This window comes from Gymnoscopelus microlampas (assembly GCF_963454915.1).
Source record: "Gymnoscopelus microlampas genome assembly, chromosome: 12".
NCBI classification, from domain to species: Eukaryota; Metazoa; Chordata; class Actinopteri; order Myctophiformes; family Myctophidae; genus Gymnoscopelus; species Gymnoscopelus microlampas.
The window spans coordinates 26,225,705-26,247,352 of NC_139949.1; the positions used below are offsets into that span (position 1 = coordinate 26,225,705).

Genomic DNA, 21,648 nt, shown 5'->3' on the forward strand with positions numbered 1-21,648 from the left:
ACATGCTCAATCTCCTCAGCTTGGAGATGGTCTTTGGATGACTATTGGCAGGAATAGTTATTTTACTCCAGGCTAAATGGGGCACAGAGTTGAAGCAGAATCAAACAAAAACAGATACCACTACGCACTACTATTATGCTCATAATATTGATAACAATACTATACTACTAATAATGCTAATACTAATACTATTTTTTATTTCAGGTTTTCCAACTCTGACTTCTAATCATAGTGCTTGATCAGATCATTATGGGTTATATAATTAGGTCACCATTCATTTAACATTCCTCACATGATGTTTGCAGTAAGTCAAACAATGGCTCAAGGCAAACCAGCTTGTGATCACTTCTAACATGACATGCTGTACAATATATTCTGTTTTTGTTTCTTCTTCTTTTTTGTATTTGAATATTGTCACTTGTAATGATTCTGTTCTTGCTACCTGCCTCAGGGCTACAGATTAAAGTAAGTAAAGTAAATGAAAGAATTGCATTCTTGCTATACTTCAGCTTTTATTTTTATACTGATGTTCATTAACATCCTAACATTACTATAAAATAAACATAACCAACTAACTCAATAGCGTAATAAATACATAAATAAGTAAATAAACAAATAGAATCATAACAGCTCCAAAAATATACCCTTGGTTGTAACAATCCCCAGACGGGTCCTTTTAATGTAATGATAAAAAGAGAAAAAGAACAGTCCTGTTGTATTTTCAGTTCAACAACACTCTCTCACACACACACACACACACACACACACACACACACACACACACACACACACACACACACACACACACACACACACACACACACACACACACACACACACACACACACACACACACACACACACACACACACACACACACACAAAACAAACACACAAATCACTAATAACTTATTTAAAAGCATTCTGTATTCTCTCTGTGCAACATCAGTGCACCAGAATCATGTTTGTTTTGTCATTTGCTGATCAAGACACAAGCATATTTTTTTTTGTATTCCTAGCATGTCCCCAGGAGAACACTAGAGAGCATTTGTAAGTGTGTCATTCTACAGCTAGACCAGAAAGAAAAGCCAGGAAACTGATCTCCATATGCTAGCCTACATTCCAACCATACTGTTACAGTACTTCTACATACCGTACATTGCAGCCATTCTGCACTATGTAAATCAAAGATAATACAAAATAAATGTAAAAGAATTGTTCATTTTTGTCATGTCAGGGCTATTTGACATACATGTATCATATTGTAGTTATTTTGCCATTATTTTCTTACATTTTCTGTGGATCTCAGTGGATCTTCAAGGTCAGACAAAGGTTGGAGTTCAATTACTTTTGGGTTAATCTGGATTAACCACATGATCCCTATAGCATTCCTATTCTGGTCATAATAGGCGAACAGAAAATCTTTGGTGTAGAGGGAAAAAAGGAGGGGACCTAGGATAGACCCCGGGGGACTCCGGTCAAGCATATAAGGTTTAAGTGGTTTGAATCATGCCCAACTTGGAATAATTTTCCTCTGCTGTCTACTGAAATGACCCAAACCGCAGGCTATTATTTTCCCATCCACCCTCCACACCCAGACGCTACAACGTTTCACGCAAGGTGACTTCCTCTCTTGACAGGCTTTCTGCAGGGTAAATGGTGATGATACCCGGGGGGGGGGGGGGGCATGTGTCGGCACCGGAGCCAGATGGGAGCCCCAGTCTCTACCTGCCATTCCCCTGCCCAATGCCAGTCCCCCGACACCGCTTGTGCCATCTGTGCTGACCTGCCCCTAGCTGTCAACAGTTCAAGAGCAGGGGAGTTCCTGCCTGTGTGTGGCAGCAGACAGCACAGCTGTGCAGATGTTGTCATGGAGAAAAGATGGCCGTGCAGGCAGGCCGGCAGGGGGACAGCAAGGCTAACATCTGTGATCCCTGTGGGAACAACAGAACAGCACTTTGCAAGAAAGCCATCCGCCATAATACTGTGTCAATAAACTGGCAGACATGATAGGGTAGTGTTTAACATGAAAGAAATCCCTGTGTGGTGCTCTGAGGCTATTATTGGCATTATAACTTCCCTTGGCATGTGAATGCCTTGGATAATCCCATACACATACATCACTGTTTACAATATCTTCTTACCATTGTTAAATTATAGGGCCCAAAGACAATGAATGAAACCAATACAGCCAGATTAAAACACTGTTATGTCAACAAAGAGATTTTGCATTAAGCTAAGCAGATCATATCCCCCTGATAATCACATACAGTAATCATATGTACAACATCAGGAAGTGAGTGACCAATCCAAATAGGACTTTCTTTAATCCCGCAGCAAGCTGCTATTGATCTTTTACAGTGCCATTTATTTCAGTTTACAATGGTCACGCAGTGCTTGACATTCAAAATGTCTATAATTTTAAAATATTTTGGCATTTAAACAGAAATGTGCTCCCCACTTCCATCTCTTTGTGATTCCAGTGTGGCCAGCTGTCACAGCTGATGTTTCTGTCACTGAAAGCTCTCCACCTCACTGTCCCTGTGCTGCTTGTTACAGTCTGCATGTGTCAGGTAGCCCTTCATTACCACCCTGCTGTTCTTGCACACAAGCGTGTGTGTGTGTGTGTGTGTGTGTGTGTGTGTGTGTGTGTGTGTGTGTGTGTGTGTGTGTGTGTGTGTGTGTGTGTGTGTGTGTGTGTGTGTGTGTGTGTGTGTGTGTGTGTGTGTGTGTGTGTGTGTGTGTGTGTGTGTGCGTGCGTGCGTGCGTGCGTGCGTGCGTGCGTGCGTGCGTGCGTGCGTGCGTGCGTGCGTGCGTGCGTGCGTGCGTGCGTGCGTGCGTGCGTGCGTGCGTGCGCTTGCACAGAAAAGACAGATGAAAACAGATCCTGAATACATGATTCTGGAGTGTGTGTGTGTATGTGCGTGTGTGCGTGTGCGCGCGCGCGCGTGTGTGTGTGTGTGTGTGTGTGTGTGTGTGTGTGTGAGTGAGTGAGCATGAGAGACAGAAACACAGAGAGAGAGAGAGAGAGAGAGAGAGAGAGAGAGAGAGAGAGAGAGAGAGAGAGAGAGAGAGAGAGAGAGAGAGAGAGAGAGAGAGAGAGAGAGAGAAGGCAAAATAAATAGAAGGACTTCATACATTTTTATGACCGCACCGATAAGGTCAGCCATGTGCTGTGGTTACTAAGCAACGCTGCCACCCCATGTTGGACAGTTACGGACCAGAAGAGTCAAACTCAGAGATGTTTACTAGCACTCAGCGTACAACAGCCTATCCGCCCTGTACTGCTACAGTTTCATTGGTTTGATTAGTGTAATGTCACATCACATGGCGTAATCAGTAAATAAAGGCCAGCCATCCTGAACTAAGGAATCTGATGGACAGTATGGTGGCCTAACCAGTAACCCCAACTCCACAATATCACACTGACTTGTGTGTCTGTATGGATATTAGAATAGCAAAGAGGGTATTTTATTCATTGGTAATATAAATAAATTCAAATCACGAGTAAATTATTAAATTATGAGTATGGACTGTTCTACTATAATTTAAGCTCTACAATGTAGTTGATCATAACTTTTATGATTATAATCTTTTCAATGTTCATGTCAAAATATAGATGTTGCTTTTGAAAACCAAATGTCCTAACCAGAATCCTAGAACTACCCCTGGATGACGAAGCTGCCCTTTCAATCAGGACTGGACAGAAGTGCATTGAGCCATGAGATGCAAAGTGGTCAATGAGTTGAATCAATGTATAGATCCAGTAAGGGGGCCATCAACGAGCTCTACTTTGTCCAGTCAATTGCTCCTATCTTATGAGGATGGGTGATTATGGCAACAAACTATGGCAAATTCATGTTTTCAACCCCGATAGCAGCTAGGCTGTGAGGATGGCTATATTTTGGTTGGTCAGTTGTTGATCCGTCCGTCCGTCCGTCTGTCCGTCCGTCCGTCAACATATCTCTAAAACTACTTGCTGGTTTGCCATGGAATGTATTACACCTTACTGCTCCCTGGAGGATGAACCCTACTGATTTTGGTGACCCCATGGCTTTCCTCCACCCTTAGGCCAAACGTTCCTATTACACACATTACATATCTCATAATCTAATTTGCAGATTGCCATGAAACTTGTAGGGTGCATTCATACTCCTTGGAGGATGAACCCTATTTGAGTGACCCCATGACCTTTCCTCTAGCAACGATCAGGCCCAAATGTCAACTTTGCACACAAGTTATCTCGTAATCTAATAGCAAATAGCAGGATTGATTTCGGTAACCTCATGGCCTGCCCTCTAGCACCAGGCTTTGGCCAAAATGTTTTCTAGGAATCTGTTTTGTTCCTTTCCCAAAAATGTCTATAATATATGTAATGGCTACCCCAACTAAAATCAACAGTTAATGTACTGTATCATCATGTCCTTTGTGAAAATAATATTTTCATAAAACAATTGTAAATTGAGATGTAAATAAAAGTGTACATTTTATTTTAAGAATCAACGTGTCGAAATGTCTGATATTCTTTATCCCCCTGGCTTAGAGCAGAGTGTCCCAATCTCAGTTGGAACAGTGGGAAACTTCATGGTACAAGGGTCTTTTCAACCGGGCTTGGCACTTTCCTTCCACTAATGGAGAATTATTAAGTAACGGGAACATGATTTCTCCATTTCTTTATTCAGGAAACATGTCAACTCATTAAACTTGAATTGAGAATTCTCCCATCCTTTTCAGAATGTATGGGGGTGGGTGGGTGTTGGGGGAGAGTGGAGAGAAAGACGATCTAATAAAAAAAAGGGTTTCAAGACATACATTAGCCTTTTATATTTTTCTCCCCATTTCTATGTTGTCTGAATTATTAAAGACAGGCCAAGGTAGGAGTAGATTTTTATACTCAGAGTTTCACATTAATTCCTGTAATTTTTTACGGTACTCATCTTTAAGGCATAGACTGTTATATTTTATCTATATTTGTTCAATTTAAACGGCTGTTTGGGGAGGGCGTCAATAACCATGTCTCATTTGATACAGAGAGTCTTCTTTTCACGTGACAGTGAGGAGTTATACGGGAGGGAGTAATGTATGTGGAGGAACACTCTGTCCCTCCCAGTTGTGCTCCCTCTCCCTGCTGTAGGAGTCGCTAGTGCAGCAACAGAGACCACCGCCCGAAAACAAGGCCATTTGTGTTTGTTGGAACACCCAGCCAGCACTGCAGAGGAATCAAACTCATCTCCTTGGTGGCAGGCAGAAAATGTACCTCTGGACTACCTTGACGCCCCAGCTTTGGGATATTTAGATATAGTCCCTCAAAGATGAAAGTTACTTGTGTTTTCACTGGTTGGTGGAAGGAGCCTTCAGTCATATCTCTCCGCCTCCCCTCTCTTTCTTTCACGACTGCCTATTTAATCATTGTCAATATTTTGTTAGCAAATGCTGCTCTGCACAGCAACATACAAAGTATACATTTTTAATTGTGAAGGTGTAAGAATGCACAGGAAACAGTGTTCATTTACGGTTTAAATGTTACAGTGTATCTGGTCAGCCCGAAAAGATGCAAGCTTCCCCTGGGCAGTGAAAGACATGCTCACCTGATTATGTGCCATGCAGCAGCTGACAAGATGTAGCCTACTTTTGTTTTAGATGATTTAAGACAAAATAATCACACACCAAACTCTTAGTAAGTTTAGACATTCATGTTTTCATGTTACAATAATAATCACTGACAAGAACACGATCTGTAGTCTAACTTGGTTAAGTTTTGTCTCATGGTGTGTAAAATATCTTTCTCACCACAGTTTATGGAGCAGTTTCTTTGCCCTGAAAATACATGTTTTTGGATTATCTTTAACTTGTGGTGTTAAAAAATGCAATATGCACTTTTTATTTTAAAATAAATGAAAAGATATCCGATGGCAGTCACTAACAAGCAAGTGTAATGATGGACAACTTATGTGACCACAGTTAAAAATCAATAATTGGTGTTGTACAATATATATGTCATGTAAGTTTACAGTAGACTACAGTATGATGAATCACCTGATGTAGGAAAATACGTATATTGAGAATTCCAAAGAAACTGTTGGGATGTACCTTAACAGTAGAATTTCCAACAATAATACATTTGAAAATGTGTGCTTGTTGAATGTGTTAGGAGGACCCAATGCCAGTAGTAGAGGACGATAGACAGGCGAGCACGGTGAACTGGAGCTGTGCATATTAGGAACACATTGCCATAACTGAAAGAACAACACAGACCTCACTGCGGGTTCGGAAAGAGACTGACGGGGTGAGAGATTGGCTAAAATCAACACAAAAAAAAAAGAATTATTTTGTACACATTGTGTGAGGAACAGTATGTGTTTTCTCCTGCCATCTTGGTTTGGATGACTGGAGTCAGCGATAATGATCTGTTTTATTTTGGGGGTGACTGGCTAGAGGCACATGGGCCAGACAGGCAGTGACAGGTCCTGTATCTCTGGTGCAGTGCATGTGCAGCTCTGATGTGGATGCTAAGAGACAGAGACTGCATTATGGGTGGAGGCGGCTAAAGCTTGACTTGCCAACTAACTGAACATAAACGGGCCAGGCTGAATTCAAACATAGTATAAATAACAGTGGTGGAAAAGGTACTCACATTTTTTACTTAACTAAAAGTATCAATACTGCAATGTTGAAATACTCTGTAAAGTCCAGAATTAGTACCAAAAGCAGAAAATGCAGTATGTCTCATTTCTCACAACATATATGAAAATCTTTTGAAAATAGCAGATCTACAAGCTCACAAAGCATATCATGGCGATGCATCGTGAGCTTGTAGATCGGCTATTTTCAAATGGCCGAAATGGCCATGACTGAAAAGGTTAATGTATGTTTTAATAATTATCAAAATCTGCAAAGTAACTAGTAACTAAAGTTTTCAAATAATTGTATTGGAGGAAAAGTATAATATTTGCCTCTGAGATAGTGGGTAGGCTAAAGTGAAAGTAGTAGACCTACTGAAAATTGGAAATACCACAGTAAAGTAAAAAATACCTCAAAATTTTACTTACATTACATTACGGTCATTTAGCAGACGCTAATACAGTCGGCTACTTGAGTAAATGTATGCTACTTTACACCACTGGGTATAAGATGCCATTGCGCTTTCAATAGTGGCACCGCTTTCTAAAATTATGTTAAAATTAATCTATAAGTCTGAGTTATTGACATGGAAGTGCATGTGGCGATAAAAAACCTTCGAAATTGCCGTAGTGGTGGATTACTTTGTGGTCTGGTTCCCCCAGTTAGTGAACTCATGAGTGGGAGATGTCTGACATGGCCGCCGTGTGATGCCCCCTGGTGCATTGGGGGTCGTTGCTTATATTTGTCAAGGTCAATTAATGAATGCAGGGTAAGGCTGGCTGGATCCCAAAACGCCCCCGGGGCTTATAAATTATGCAGAAAACACATTAAAAGTCACGATTTGATCCTTTCCAATTAAGATAATTTAGCTTTTTGTCCCCCCCTACAAATGCCTATCTAGTCAGGTGTAGCCTACATCACACGCTCCCTCCCTCAGCAAACGTCCTCCAGCCTATTGCCGTGCCGGTAAACCACTAAAGAATCTCACGGTGTGTGTGTGTGTGGGGGGGGGGGGGCTTATAATCATCTCTTGATTAATGACTGATTATCTGATTATCTCTGCAGTGCACACCTTTAGTTTTATTTATTTACAACGGAGAACAGATATTTTTTTGCGGTATTTTGCGCAGCGCTCGAATCAGTGGTGAGGGTAACCGGAAAACTCGCCCCAAAACGCGCTCGCCCCCATTTTCTTTCGCGGACCGCTTGCCCCCAGAGGTTCTTGTATTCTTGTATTTGTTTTTAATGAGGATAAGGTTAGAAATAAGTTCAGGGTTAGGCATAGTTTTACTGAGGTGAAGTTTAGGAATATAGTTAGGTTTTGGCACCGTTTTACTGAGGTGAAGTTTATGAATAAGGTTATAGGTTCGTTTAGGCATAGTTTTACTGAGATTACGTTTAGGAATAAGGTTAGGTTTTTAGACATATTTTTTCCTGAGGTTACGTTTAGTAATAAGGTTAGGTTTAGGCATAGTTTTTACTGAGGTTGCGTTTAGGAATACTAGGTGGCGACCGTTCCGAGGTCGCCGGATTTGGCCCGGGGCGACTGTGTTTTGGGGCGAGCGTTTTGGTATTCAGTGGCGAGCTTTGCGCCCCTGCACCTTTAAGGCAATGAAGAAGAAAAGCGGGTTGGGATGCAGAGGCGAGGGTTCTTCCATAATGCTGTGAGGCAGCCTAGGGAAGGTTAGCGCACCGACCAGTGTGATTTGTACGGCTGTGCGGGAGGAAGATGCGTGTGCTTGTTGCTTATTGCTGGATGGAGAGAGGTGGCGAAGACAGCATGAGTTTTCAGTACAGCTAACAATTTGTCCATGCTGTTTTTTCAAACCCCAACAACTTCCTGTATTTTCATTACTGGGAACTTTTTTTGTTGCAATATTTTACGCGTGATTATGCTACTCATTATTTATTCGTAGTTTTTTTTTTAAGTTCATATATTCGGACCCATTTGTTATGTTTTCCGTTGGTTTTGTTTGGGAGTTGTGTAGTATTATTTGCGTTGCTGCTGCATGCGTCTCCAGCCTCCCGTCTGCGCTCTGACTCAGCAGCAGCAGCTCTCATCACCTGGACCGGAGCAGGAGCGCACTGAGGACCCGAGCATCTCCATTCTGCTGCTGAGACCTGGGGAAGGCTCTGCACTGAGGACCGCTGTGGTGGCCAGCTCAACCAGGAAGACACAGCAGCGCAGTGGTTGGATCATAGCTCTTTCCAGAAGACAATCAACAGAACCTCGTACCTTCTCTTCCCAACGTGAAGGATTGAGAGAGAGAGAGAGAGAGAGAGAGAGAGAGAGAGAGAGAGAGAGAGAGAGAGAGAGAGAGAGAGAGAGAGAAAGAGAAAGAGAGGGGATTGAGAGAGAGAGAGAGAGAGAGAGAGAGAGAGAGAGAGAGAGAGAGAGAGAGAGAGAGAGAGAGAGAGAGAGAGAATTTGTGCACCCTCTCTTTCCATTGCAATTGACTTGTTGAAGAAATAAAGGAAAATAAGGAAGAAAGAGTGTGGAGAAACAAGAAGAAAAAAGCATAGTTTGGATTTTGAACGGAGCGGGGCATGTGGATATTGGCTATTATCTTTTTCCAGTGCATCTTGAATGGTAAGGTTTAACATTTAATGCATTTCAAATCAGCTTTAAGTTTCTGTTAATTATTCCAACGAACTGACCATGCAAAAATATAGGTTACAAAGTAGACCGTCGTTATGTCGCAATTCATATTGATTTTTGTATTTTTCTTTTAGGGGGAATGAAATAGGGTAACAGGCTGTTGCTATGTCCTGGCACAGGAACCATAAGGGGATATATTAGTTATAGCTTTTATGTATTTTAGTTACATCCAAACTATTAGGATGTTATAGTCATCTACTACTATGCATTTTCTGTATATATTTTAGGTTTCTTTTCTTGCATGAGGAGAGAGAGAGACGGGGGGGTTGGTTGTGTCGTTTTCGGATGAATGGTATTGGTTATAACCTGCACTTTACCCCATGCGGATTTATTTTAAGGCATTTCTTTCTTTCTTTCTTTCTTTCCTTACAATTATTTTTTTTAGAGAAATATAGACCTAAGCTAAATGCTGCAGTTATTTTGCATTTTGAGGTTGTACCATAAAAGATAATTGGTTTCCTCTTAACAAATTGGGGCTGGGCCTAAGCCTGTGTTAATTTGTTAGATCAATTTTAGATGTTCAGTTTGAAACCAGATTTGAATATCTATAAGATTTTTTTACAAAATAATATGCATTATCTAAGTAATTCATTGTTTTGAAGCACATTTGTTGGTCTCCAAACTGCAATCAACACATTTCATTTCTATATTTGAAAGCAACTGCAAAGCTGCACATGAAATACATTTAAATTATATGATACAATTATTTACACATTGAAATAAGAAAAAGAATAATTTACACTCAGGTAGCTGTATTGATTTTTCAATTCAACAATTAGCCTAATCCTAAATCAAGACAGATAATTATGAATATACATATGAAGTAAAATTTCACTAGACACAAGAGTAACACTCTATTGTTTATTTATGCATAAAATGTAACAGTCTTTTCTGTAGATTACATGTAAATGTTTGTTAGATCTATTCAGTATCTTCAGTATAAAAGGATTAAATAGGTTGGCTGTGTCTTTTTTATGGCATTGCAACCGCCATATTAGAAGCACAGACATGGAGTCATTTTGGACTGGGGGAGAAGGGAAAAAAACAGTAGATAAGCCCTTATCACTCTTTCCCAAATGTTCCACTCACAAAATGCATCCAGATCCTACTTTCTTACATAGTGAATAAATATAAAGATACATTTGATAAGAAGCAGTTGTGTTTTTGGATTGGGGTGACCGATTCTAAAGCGAACACAAGAAGGGTGTGTGTGTGTGTGTGTGTGTGTGTGTGTGTGTGTGTGTGTGTGTGTGTGTGTGTGTGTGTGTGTGTGTGTGTGTGTGTGTGTGTGGTGTGGTGTGGTGTGGTGTGGTGTGGTGTGTGTGTGTGTGTGTGTGTGTGTGTGTGTGTGTGTGGGGGGGGGGGGTGCACTGAGGAGCACAAGGGGTAGAAGGTGGGATTGTGTGGGGATGTGTTGCAGAAATTAGCTTGAAAGAAAATTGGGGCAGTTGGGGATCTTTTAAAAGATGGTCGGATAGAAAACGGTTTAAAAAAATGGACACATGCAATGCAAAGTGAGGGTGGACGGTGGTGCGTCAACTAGAGATGACAGGAAAACCATTTTGTGGCCATGCTGAAGGGCTGAATGAAGACAGTGGTTGTTTATAGGAGATACAGTAAAAGCGGTGGCGGTGGCGTATAAGCCTCCTCTATGATGGAGGCATGACATTCTGCACAAAGGGAGACGACCTGCTCCACAGGGTGATGTCCATTTGGAATACAGCATCACTCAGTGGTTTGCTCAAACATATGCTTGTCTGAGCACGATCCATTTCTTTGCTTGTGAATGGCTTTTTCAGTCTCTTTGGTCCAGGCAACCTCGTTGCAAAATGGCTGCTGCTACGTGCTTCAACATGGAAACTTTGAATGGCAATAGCAGCACTTCTAATTGTGTGGCATGTTGTGGCTGCATGCTGCTGTTGCAGTGCATTTCATATTGACAGACACGATTCATTCAAAAAAGTCAATCTTTTAGCTGAGTCCAAGATAAAAATTTGCGGGCAGAAATTTGAATTGCCCATGATACACTATGGCTGTCCTTGCTTTGCAAAATATTACTGCAGTTGTGGATGCTGCACACAGTTTTAAAAGACACAAACAATTGTGTGAAATTGAATGCAAAAACATGCCCGTGGATGAGACATTTTCTATTTTACACCTACTGTACTTGTATTCACTGAATAGCTGTCTAAGTGATTACACTAAATGCCCAGGCACCTTGTAATAGCACAGTTCGCACATCTTCGGGCCGGAAAGATGTGAATTCCAGAAATAACAGCTTTTAAGGCCATGGTCTAGCACATGCTCCCGAGGTGGTCTCTATGGAGACCTGGATAATGAGTGTTGGCGCAGTGTGGGCTAGATTTGAGCAAGGCTGCACTCTGTGCAGGTGACCCCGGAAGTGCTTCCCCTCAAGATTTATGCTTGGCATTTTCTTTTGCCAATAATAGGCCTATTTTTGACATTAGGAGGAATTGTGATAGTTATGGTATAGGTGTAAGAGCTTATTCAGTTGAAAGAAGCTGTTAAATTGCACCTCTCGATTTGAGGTGAATTTTCTAATGCTTCACTGTAAAGGTTTACTGTCAAATTTAACCCTGAGGGGCCATTTTTACACTCTCAGAGTTAAATTTGACTGTAAACACAGTTTACTGTTTAAAGCTTATACTGATTCTAATCTGTTGCAGTTATTTTTATTAAAGATATTAATGTAGAACCTTATGTTCACAGAAGATCTGCCTTTTTATGACAAGTTGTTCGGCGCACTTATTTTTTACCACAGTATACATGTTCTATTGTCATGTATTGTACAAAAATCCATTTGGGCTTTTAATTGCAGCTTTCCATTTTTGGGGATGCATTTGCAAGCTAATTGTTAAAGCTAATGTCACTCTACCAGGGAGTGAGAATTAGTTGTATAGTTAATTTCAATGGCTCTTGAGCCTCTGGAGTGCCCTTGTGAAAGTCCTCTATTAAAACCAAAATGGAATGAGAACAACAGATCTATCTATGGAGAGATAAAACTGGGAAAATGCATAATGTTGTTTTTGCTCAGCCGTGCTGAGGGGCAAATCTGACACGTGCTCAATTGGATGCTAATAGAAGCTCCCTCAATTGGTGCTTAATACTCTGTGCATGCACATTTATAGCTTTCTGCATAGGATGACAAGGAGCAATGGTCGAGAGGGTACATCAGTTTATTAAAACACAAACCTCTTTTGTATGAATTCATCCAGATGTCACACTCTTTCACACACCCCGTTTTGGTTCAATTTCAAATCAACATAGCGAGGGACTAGATCCTGTCTCTTTCACCAACTGTGGACTAGAAGATGAAAGATATCCAAGGCTGTGACATCTGAATACCTGTCAGCAACACTTAGACTGCTCATTTAGATGGGGAATAGCCCAGGGAACCCGGGTTCGAGATGAACCTTGATAAAGCTGTCATGAGGACAGCGATTTTAATCAACAAATCACAGAGATGAGACAGGAGTATAGGATGAAGATATCAGACACTTTGACTTAATTAAGTGCTCTGTTTTTGTCATTACAGTTAGCCAAAGAAAAGTGGTCAATATAATTTGCATCCTCATGTACATTTCCCGTGATATATGTGTTGTAATTATCTCTGTTCCATTACAGAAGGCAGCTTATTTTGCTCCACTCTGACAGCATCAGGAAAGATATTGTTATAGTATCCAGAAAGCTCCGTCTTGTGATAATAATAACCCAGAACTTTCATCAGCATACAGTTTTAATTTTCTGTCCCATGATATACGCTGATAATAGTGTGCAATGGCCTTCCTGGTGCTAGAACTCTACAAATCTGCACAGTAAAATAGGGAGTGTTCATTTAACTGGATTTTGCTGTATGAGCGCATCCATAACACTATTCCAACAAACGGTCACTCCCAGCTGATGAAATTCAATATATCTTGATCATATCTATAAACAGCACTGTTTGGAGGTCATGCTCAGGCCACTGAGGAACTGGGTCTGTATAGACCAGTAATACATTGGTATATATCTGTCACTTCACATACATGTGGGAGGGTTGACAGCCACAACAACACATCAGCACACAGAACATCAGCCTCTTAGTAGGCCATTGCTATCAACAGAGTAATGTCAGGTCAATGTAGAGGCGACTTGTTGTAACATCATTGTTAAAAGGCAATATTTGTTGTTAATACTGCATATAGCAAGACCTTGAGGTCTATTTGCTCAGTGTAATAATCTATACCTTTTATACATTACATATAATGTAATCAATCTCCAACATGCAGTAATCCTGAATGATGCTCTTTCACTACCACCAGAAAGGCTTTCTCTGTCCATACTTGCAAAGAGGGGAAATACGTTGTCAACGTTTGATAGAAAAAAGAACAAATATTGTATGTGAGAAGAATGACAGAGAAACATCACACTCAACACTCATGCTGTTGAGCTGCAAGAATTAGCCTACAGATCTGACAGCCCAAGTCTATACGCAGTAAAATATGGTTGCATTTTTATACTCTCAGAATTAAATCACTCAGGGGTTCACTGTGTACGATTTTCTTTAAGATAAATTGTGTGTGTGTGTGTGTGTGTGTGTGTGTGTGTGTGTGTGTGTGCGTGCGTGCGTGCGTGCGTGCGTGCGTGCGTGCGTGCGTGCGTGCGTGCGTGCGTGCGTGCGTGCGTGCGTGCGTGCGTGCGTGTGTGCGCGTGCATGTGTGCATATGCTTTACTTTTGGCTGTTAAGAGTGGAGTAGATTCAAGCATATGTTAATGGATGCACAATGAACTGTTAAAGGTTTCATTTAACCCAGGCCAGAATGCTTAAGGAGATGATGGTGTGTAGCGAGGCGGAAACAAGCAGGACAAGAAGGCAGAGAGGGAAATACACGTTCAGCTTGTGCTATGTGGAAGCTAATGGTCATCTAATTGGACTATTTTGGTTAATGTTTTTCCCATACAGATATAGGACTGTTTTAAAATACACTTCAGTCAGTTATGGTGGCTGAGTTTGACTAAATGGAAAAACCTGCAGTACATGCAGATGGTCCTTTCCCCAAATATTTATTTTCAAATGATCTACTGTTGTGTTGTGATTATAGGAATATGTTGTTCCATTGCAGTATGAGTTAATAATGCAAAACACACTTTATTATGCATGCAATACACATTTTATATACTTGACAAATCTAATAAAAATAGCAACAACAAAATCAACAACATTTGTTATTTGTTGATAGTGAAATTGCCTCTCCTACTTTTGCCTGACCTTTGTTAACATTTTGATTGAGTATAAGTTGTTTTATTTTAGGAAATGTAATACATATTTGCACAGTCAGCTAACATTCGTTTGGAGGTCATGATCAGACCAGTTAGGAAGCTGGATCTGTGTAGTCTAGTATCCTTTGGTACTGTACAGTATCTGCTATTTCACATCGAGTTAGCATGATAACAGCACACATCAGCACAATGAACAAGAGGCAAACACAAGAGGGACTTGAGGTCAATAAAGAACATGTGCAGTACTGTACATAGCAGTGTAATGCTGAATTTGTGATCACATTAAAACAAAAGGTCTGATACAATTATCATAAAGACATGTCTCATTTGTATGAGTAATTTGTCGTTGCTTTGCTTGGTCCATCAATTTAATAATACTGCTATTCTTGCTTTATTTTGTTTTAGTAAGGCTTACTGGAACCATTCCATACAGTCACTCTCATTTTGTGTGCAGTCGTTTATCTCTTTTATAATTTAATTGCAAATTAATGTTGAGTATGTAAGTTAGTTGGTTACTTATATTGGTGACTCAGTTATGTAAATAACATGTGCTGTACATGAGCAGACTATTTTGGTCTCTGAAGTCATTTGCGGTTGTGTCTGCTGCTGCTCAAATAGGTGAATTAATGAGCTAAGTACATTTGAGGTGTGATTTGTTTTCTAATCAGCCTCCATCTATAGGCTTCCAGCTAAAGTGGGGCAGTAGGTTAATGCCTTGATCACTGTAGGACAACACTTAAATAGATATCAGGCTATACTATAAATAACAGCATTTTCTATCACTCTTTTGTCTTGTTTCATTTTTTTTGTCTACAAGACATTATCCTCAAAGACAGAGCTTTAAACATATATGATAATTCATGATCTTGAAACATTATCTAACTGCAGTATTAGCCTATTAGACATCAGGGAGACATTGAGGCATTGAGACTGCAGATTACATATTGATATAATATACACTGTGTATGTTACAGTATGGTATAGGTGTATTTACTGCTAACTGCAGTCATGCCCACTGTAGCTATAATATGTCAAACTACCGCAAGGCTTGGAGCAAGCTTTTTAATAGTTGTTGGCTATAAGCAAAACTGAGAGGCTTGGCGACTGTTTTCAGATATGAAGACTTTAACCCCAGCATGCCTATTCGGGGGGCATTGGCCAAAATAGCCGATCTACAAGCTCACAACGAAGATCTTTGGTGTAGACAGAAAAAAGCACAGTACAGTTGTAACTCTCAGGTCCATTTTACTAAGAATAGAGGGTTTAAGTGGTTATCATCCAGCAGCAAAGAATCCGGGGACTTTCTCTAATGTGGTGCAAGAACATACTGCGTAGCTATTATTGGAAAGCCATTTTTAAAGGCTGTCACTAGGGTAATGGGAGTGTTGCCAAATGACCCCTACAGAGACACACACTCTTGGGGTTTCTCCATGTCCTTCTTGGGTGTACAGTCGCACACATGCATGCATACAAAAGGATATCAGAATATTTTGTAGGCCTTTAAAAGGAGACATAGGCAACCTGGCTTATACAGACTCACCCGAGAATACTATGAATTCAATGGTCGCAATGTGTGCTTCTTACATGCATTTATATGCACGCGCCTACAGTTGAAAGGACTGTTAAGGTCGCTTTTCCAGTATATCTTTCATATGACTGAGAAAATAGGATCTACTGTACATATCTCTGGTTAATCAAGTATTTTAGAAAAAATATATAAAACACACAATACAATGCTTGTCCCTTATGGAACTTACTCTTAATATTATTACATGTGATCATATATACAGTATATATATATATATTCATAGGCAACATAAAATATATATATTTTTAATCTTTTCATGATATGCTGAGTTACTAACGCAAAATTAACGCAAACATTTTTGAGGAGTTGAATTATATCTGCTAAAATATGGTGCTTTTGTAATTTAATGGCCTTGGTGTCACTTCAGCTTTCATAGAAAATGAAAGAAAATTGAATATTACATTTAATAATCTTGCTGTATCACATAGCAAAACATTTATTATGTCGTTGTCTAAGTATTGCGAGAATATTGAATCTGGAGGTCTCCTGCAATTTACATCCCTACGGCTAACTATTGGATGGATTTATGAGGCATATCCGAGAAGCGCTTATTAGCATTCAAAAACAGCACTATTTCTGTAGTCTGAAATGTGTAACATTTTCAAAGATTGTGGCACATGTTTCATTAAAGTGTTGCTAGCCCCCAGGTCCATTCCGCATCAGTCTCCCCTCTATCAGGCCTTCCCCAGAAGTGATTATGCTAATTGCTGTTTGATCAGATGATTAAATTATAATTCGATTAATCCTGAGCACTAAATGCTTTGAATACGTTAATGTGTATTTTGCTGCTTGGCTGTGTTTATATAGCCCCAGTGTCCCTTGTCACTAGGCAGCCAGACATGACTGTCAGATGACAGGGACACACATTGAACACCACCCACCTACACGGCGCGTTGTGAGCTTGTAAATCTGCTCATTTCAGGGCACGACACCGTCGTACAACAGAGCATAAATTTGACACTATAGAAGGGGGAAAAGGAATAGCCATGCTGTTAATTTAGAAAATGAACAAAATGTTTTACTTCAGCATTAGATGATTGATAAAGGATGGTTCACATTTGTATGCAGATTGAGTGTAGTTACAATGCCATCATTTTCCCAAGTCAGTTTCTTTTCTTTTTTTGGCTTGCTTTCTTTTCTTTCTGCTGCTTTCAATTGACCAAGTGTCCATCAGGGTGATTTATAATAGCGCTGTATGGACTGTCCCTAAGCGGTAAGACTGAATGATGAGGACAATGTCGCAGATGTTCCCCGTACTGTTCCCTCGCCCCTCTGGCACTAGTATGTTCTGTGTATGTATGTGTGTGTGTTGTCTTGCTCTTTTTTAAAGTAAGTTTCATGGTCTGACCTGCTAAGGGGTTCTCATGTTTAATGTGGAGGAAACCATAATATAGAAACTCTCCCTCTCTCCCTCTCTCCCTCTCTCTCTCTCTCTCTCTCGCTCTCTCTCGCTCTCTCTCTCTCTCTCTCTCTCACACACACACACACACACACACACACACACACACACACACACACACACACACACACACACACACACACACACACACACACACACACACACACACACACACACACACACACACACACACACACACACACACACACACACACACACACACACACACACACACACACACACACACACACACTGTACAAAAAGCAGTCTGACTGGCTATTTAAAAAAAACAAAATAAATTTGCAACATGGAAATAGAGAGGACTCTGTTATAAGGAAATATACAGTACTTGCCTTTAAGGCAAGTGGAGGACTGTGGGGGAGGGGAACTGGGAACTGGGGTAGAACCAAACAGTGTAGATAGAGAAGGGGAGGGGCACTAGAGAACGTAGCCTGTCAGCGGAGTGTCTAGTCATCCCATTCCCATCCCATCAATCCCTCCACACTGGTCAACTGCAAGCCTCTTTGTTTCTCTCCCACAACTGGCTGCTGTTGGGTCTTATTTTATTTGTATTGCACTGGAAAATATAAAAACATCACAATGTGACAATAAAGCGGACTTCTTTGAATATCTCGTTATCACAGTCTGCGGGGGGGCCTCCACAAAATGTATTGGGCCATTCAAGGGTTTCAAGTGATGAGTGATAAAGATTTGATCCATTTTGAGGGGTACAGCATTTCACGACACGGCACTTTACTAACAACACTGATGAATGAGCTGCACATAAAATGCTAAATAAAGTGTGTGTGTGTGTGTGCGTGTGTGTGTGTGTGTGCGTGTGCGTGCGTGTGTGTGTGTGTGTGTGTGTGTGTGTGTGTGTGTGCGTGCGTGCGTGCGTGTGAATCATAGAAGTTTATTATGCTACCTGCAATAGTACATGCATGACAACTGCAAAATAGCTGCTTCCTCCTCAAATGGAAACATTTGGAGAAGTTCTTCATTGTTTTGTAGTGGGATATCAATTGCAGGTCTACTTTACAGCATCCACAAAGAGTAGAATGCTGTGTTGTGTGGTGATGGAGGGATTATTTATACCGTAGGTGTAGAATACATGCATGAAGACAGACTTCTGTAATGGCTCCCCTCCTACAGTACTGTAGCATTCACTACTGAAGGCCTGTGCTGTACTGTCGTGTATGTACTGGAGATATTCTTAAAGCTGTCATCCCTCCTCCTTGAGTTAATCTCCCCGTTCATCCCTGCCTGCTGGGTTTAATGTCCTTCCGCTTAGCTCACCTGAGATCCCCCTTCTCTCTCTACCAGCTATTCCTAGTACAGCATGGTACAGTACAGAGTTGTGCTGAAATAAATATACTATCATGTAACACACACACACACACACACACACAAAAACGTATATCCATACATGAAAATAGATCAAATGAGTGTATTACTCCACTATAAGGGAAGCAGGCATACAGTTGAATTGATAGTCACATTCATTTATGTGTGTGATTTTAATATATTCTGGATTTGTTTTATAAAAAGTGAGCTCAGTTTGGTGACTTCAAAGCTGCAGTGCTCTAGGATGAAAATGCATGTCAACAACTGAGCTCTGATTCATACTTTGATCTTGATGCGGGCTAATAGCGTAAGTTGCAGCACAGTGCAGAACCCCTCTGCATATCAATGCGGTGCGACAGAGAAAGGGTAATGGAGCTCTTAAAATAATCTGATATGGCGCATGTGGCCGTTTTCACCTGCTTTATACTTTCTTGCTTTATCTCTTCACGTCTGTCTGTATGCATGTACAGCAGAAGCGAGGCCTTGTTTATGTAGGAGTTTCTGTAGCGTTCACACACCGACCCGTGACCTCTGACATCTCTCTGTGACTCTCTCTCTCTCTCTCTCTCTCTCTCTCTCTCTCTCTCTCTCTCTCTCTCTCTCTCTCTCTCTCTCTCTCTCTCTCTCTCTCTCTCTCTGTTTCTGTTTCTGTTCTTTCTCTCATTCTATCCCTCTGTGCTGCTGTCCAATAGTCTGACATTTTCATCTCACCAGCTGGAGCTGATTAAGGTCTTCCAAGTATCCAGTCAGTGGGAACTCCTCCTCTCTCTCTCTCTCTCTCTCTCTCTCTCTCTCTCTCTCTCTCTCTCTCTTGCTCTCTCTCCTGTTAGCGCTCATGTAAATGAGCATTCACATGCATCAACTAACCCGCTCCGCGGCGGCAACCCCTCCGTCTCGGCCTCCGGAGAGTTGACATCAGAGGAGGATATCATTGTTTTTTTCACAGAGCGGCTGCGTGGCACTGAGCGCACCGCTCAACATTATTCATGAGAGCAAATTGGGAGTCGGTGGTTCGGTGTGAGAGAGTGCGGGGTCCCTGTTCTCTGCTCCGTGCATCGCGTTATAGGGGCAGAGCGCTCCTCTATTGCCGCTTACTGAGCCCCTAGGGCAGGAGATGGGAGTGAGGGGGGGGGGGCAGCGTTGCCAGAATTTGCGAGAGAAATAAGCAACCAGGGATATTAAAACAAGCCCAAAAGACTAATGAGCACTTTAAACCTATATATGCACATTGGCTATTTGAATACAGTCAATCTACAAGCTCACATTCCGTCGCTATGCGACGTATTGTGAGCTTGTAGATCTGCTATTTTCAAAAGAATCTTGAGGAAAACATTTTAACAACACAAATCTGGTATAGGGGTCCCTGGAACAAAATGTTTTCATATGGGGATACTCGGACAATTAGCCTACATAATAAATTGGGGGTCCTTGATATGAAAATGTTTGAGATCCACTGGTTTAAACAACATTTAACATCAACTACCAATATTTACAAGCAACTTTACAGAAAAAAAGCCCTAAGTCGTTCATAATAAGCGGGCGGACATGGCAACACAGGAGAGGGGGGAGTTGGATGCTTACTCACTGTCATCACTAAGGCTGTCCTGTCCTACACCCCATACCCCACCACAACCCATCTCCCCCAAACTCCTACCCCGCCCGACCCTTTTCCAATCCCCCAAGTCTCTCCCCAGGCAGGCTGTACAGTACACTTCTCTGCCTTAATTACAGCGGTGGTACTCAACCCCGGTACTTGAGTCAAAGTATCTATAGATACTTCTTTTCATATATTACTCAACTACGAGTTGAAAGTTGCTCAGTCAAATTTACAAGGCATATGATGAATACACTCAAAGAGAAAACATGGGGTGCAGTCAGAGCAGATTGAGCTACGGGTGTTGATTGATGGTGTTTGGTTGAGGTAAACACAGGCACAGCAGAGAGCCCCTGACACATCAGTGGGCTAATGTATAGCCTAATGCATAGGCCTCTTTATGTTGTGTGTTAGTGGGGCCGGTATTGATCAGACATTTACTTAAATAAATTGCCTGGGTGGTTATGGAAGCGGCCCCTGATGGGTGCTGTCGGGATGGAGGCCCACTGGTTGGGTGGGGCATGTTTTAATCCCATACAGTGTACATTAGGGACAGGTTGAGATGAAGGCTTTTTTATGACATGGCTCTGTAGGAGGCTAGCCAGACAGAGTCCCTCTCATAGACGTCTGTCTGTCTGTCTGTCTGTCTGTCTGTCTGTCTGTCTGTCTGTCTGTCTGTCTGTCTGTCTGTCTGTGTGTTAGGGCTGGGCAATTAACCGAAAATACTGTACATCAAAGCTGATATTTAGGACCAATTAACCGACTTCATTTTGCTAATGTAGGCTATTTCAATTAATCGAGAAGCAGGTGTTTGTTTTTGATAATAATACAAAAAATCTTATATATCAACAAATCGACACAGAAAAAAGGAAAATGTAATCGACTAAATTGATTAGCCTGATTAACCACTTAAAGGGGAAATCCACCCATTTTCAATATTTAACTATGTCATTAATATAGCATAAAGGAGTTGTGTGGAAATAAGAAAAAAGTTCCCCCCTTTCTGTGTTGCCTTGAACTGGAGGATTGATTGTGGGTTTAACATTGCAAATTACAACATGATGAGTCATCACGTTGTAATTTGCAATGTTAAACCCACAATCAATCCTCCAGTTCAAGGCAACACAGAAAGGGGGGAACTTTTTTCTTATTTCCACACAACT

General features: G+C 41.1%; 1 protein-coding gene across 2 annotated transcripts in view; it reads left to right on the forward strand.

Annotated features, from left to right (window-relative positions):
* Window positions 1-9,157: 9,157 nt before the first annotated feature.
* The window catches only part of dscama (Down syndrome cell adhesion molecule a), a 112,406-nt gene continuing 99,915 nt past the window's right edge, over window positions 9,158-21,648 (forward strand). For both annotated transcript variants that reach the window (XM_084074780.1, XM_084074779.1), the window contains exon 1: window positions 9,158-9,211. In XM_084074780.1, the coding sequence (XP_083930906.1) occupies window positions 9,169-9,211 (43 nt within the window). In that variant the 5' untranslated portion in view covers window positions 9,158-9,168. The remainder of the gene's footprint in view (window positions 9,212-21,648) is intronic.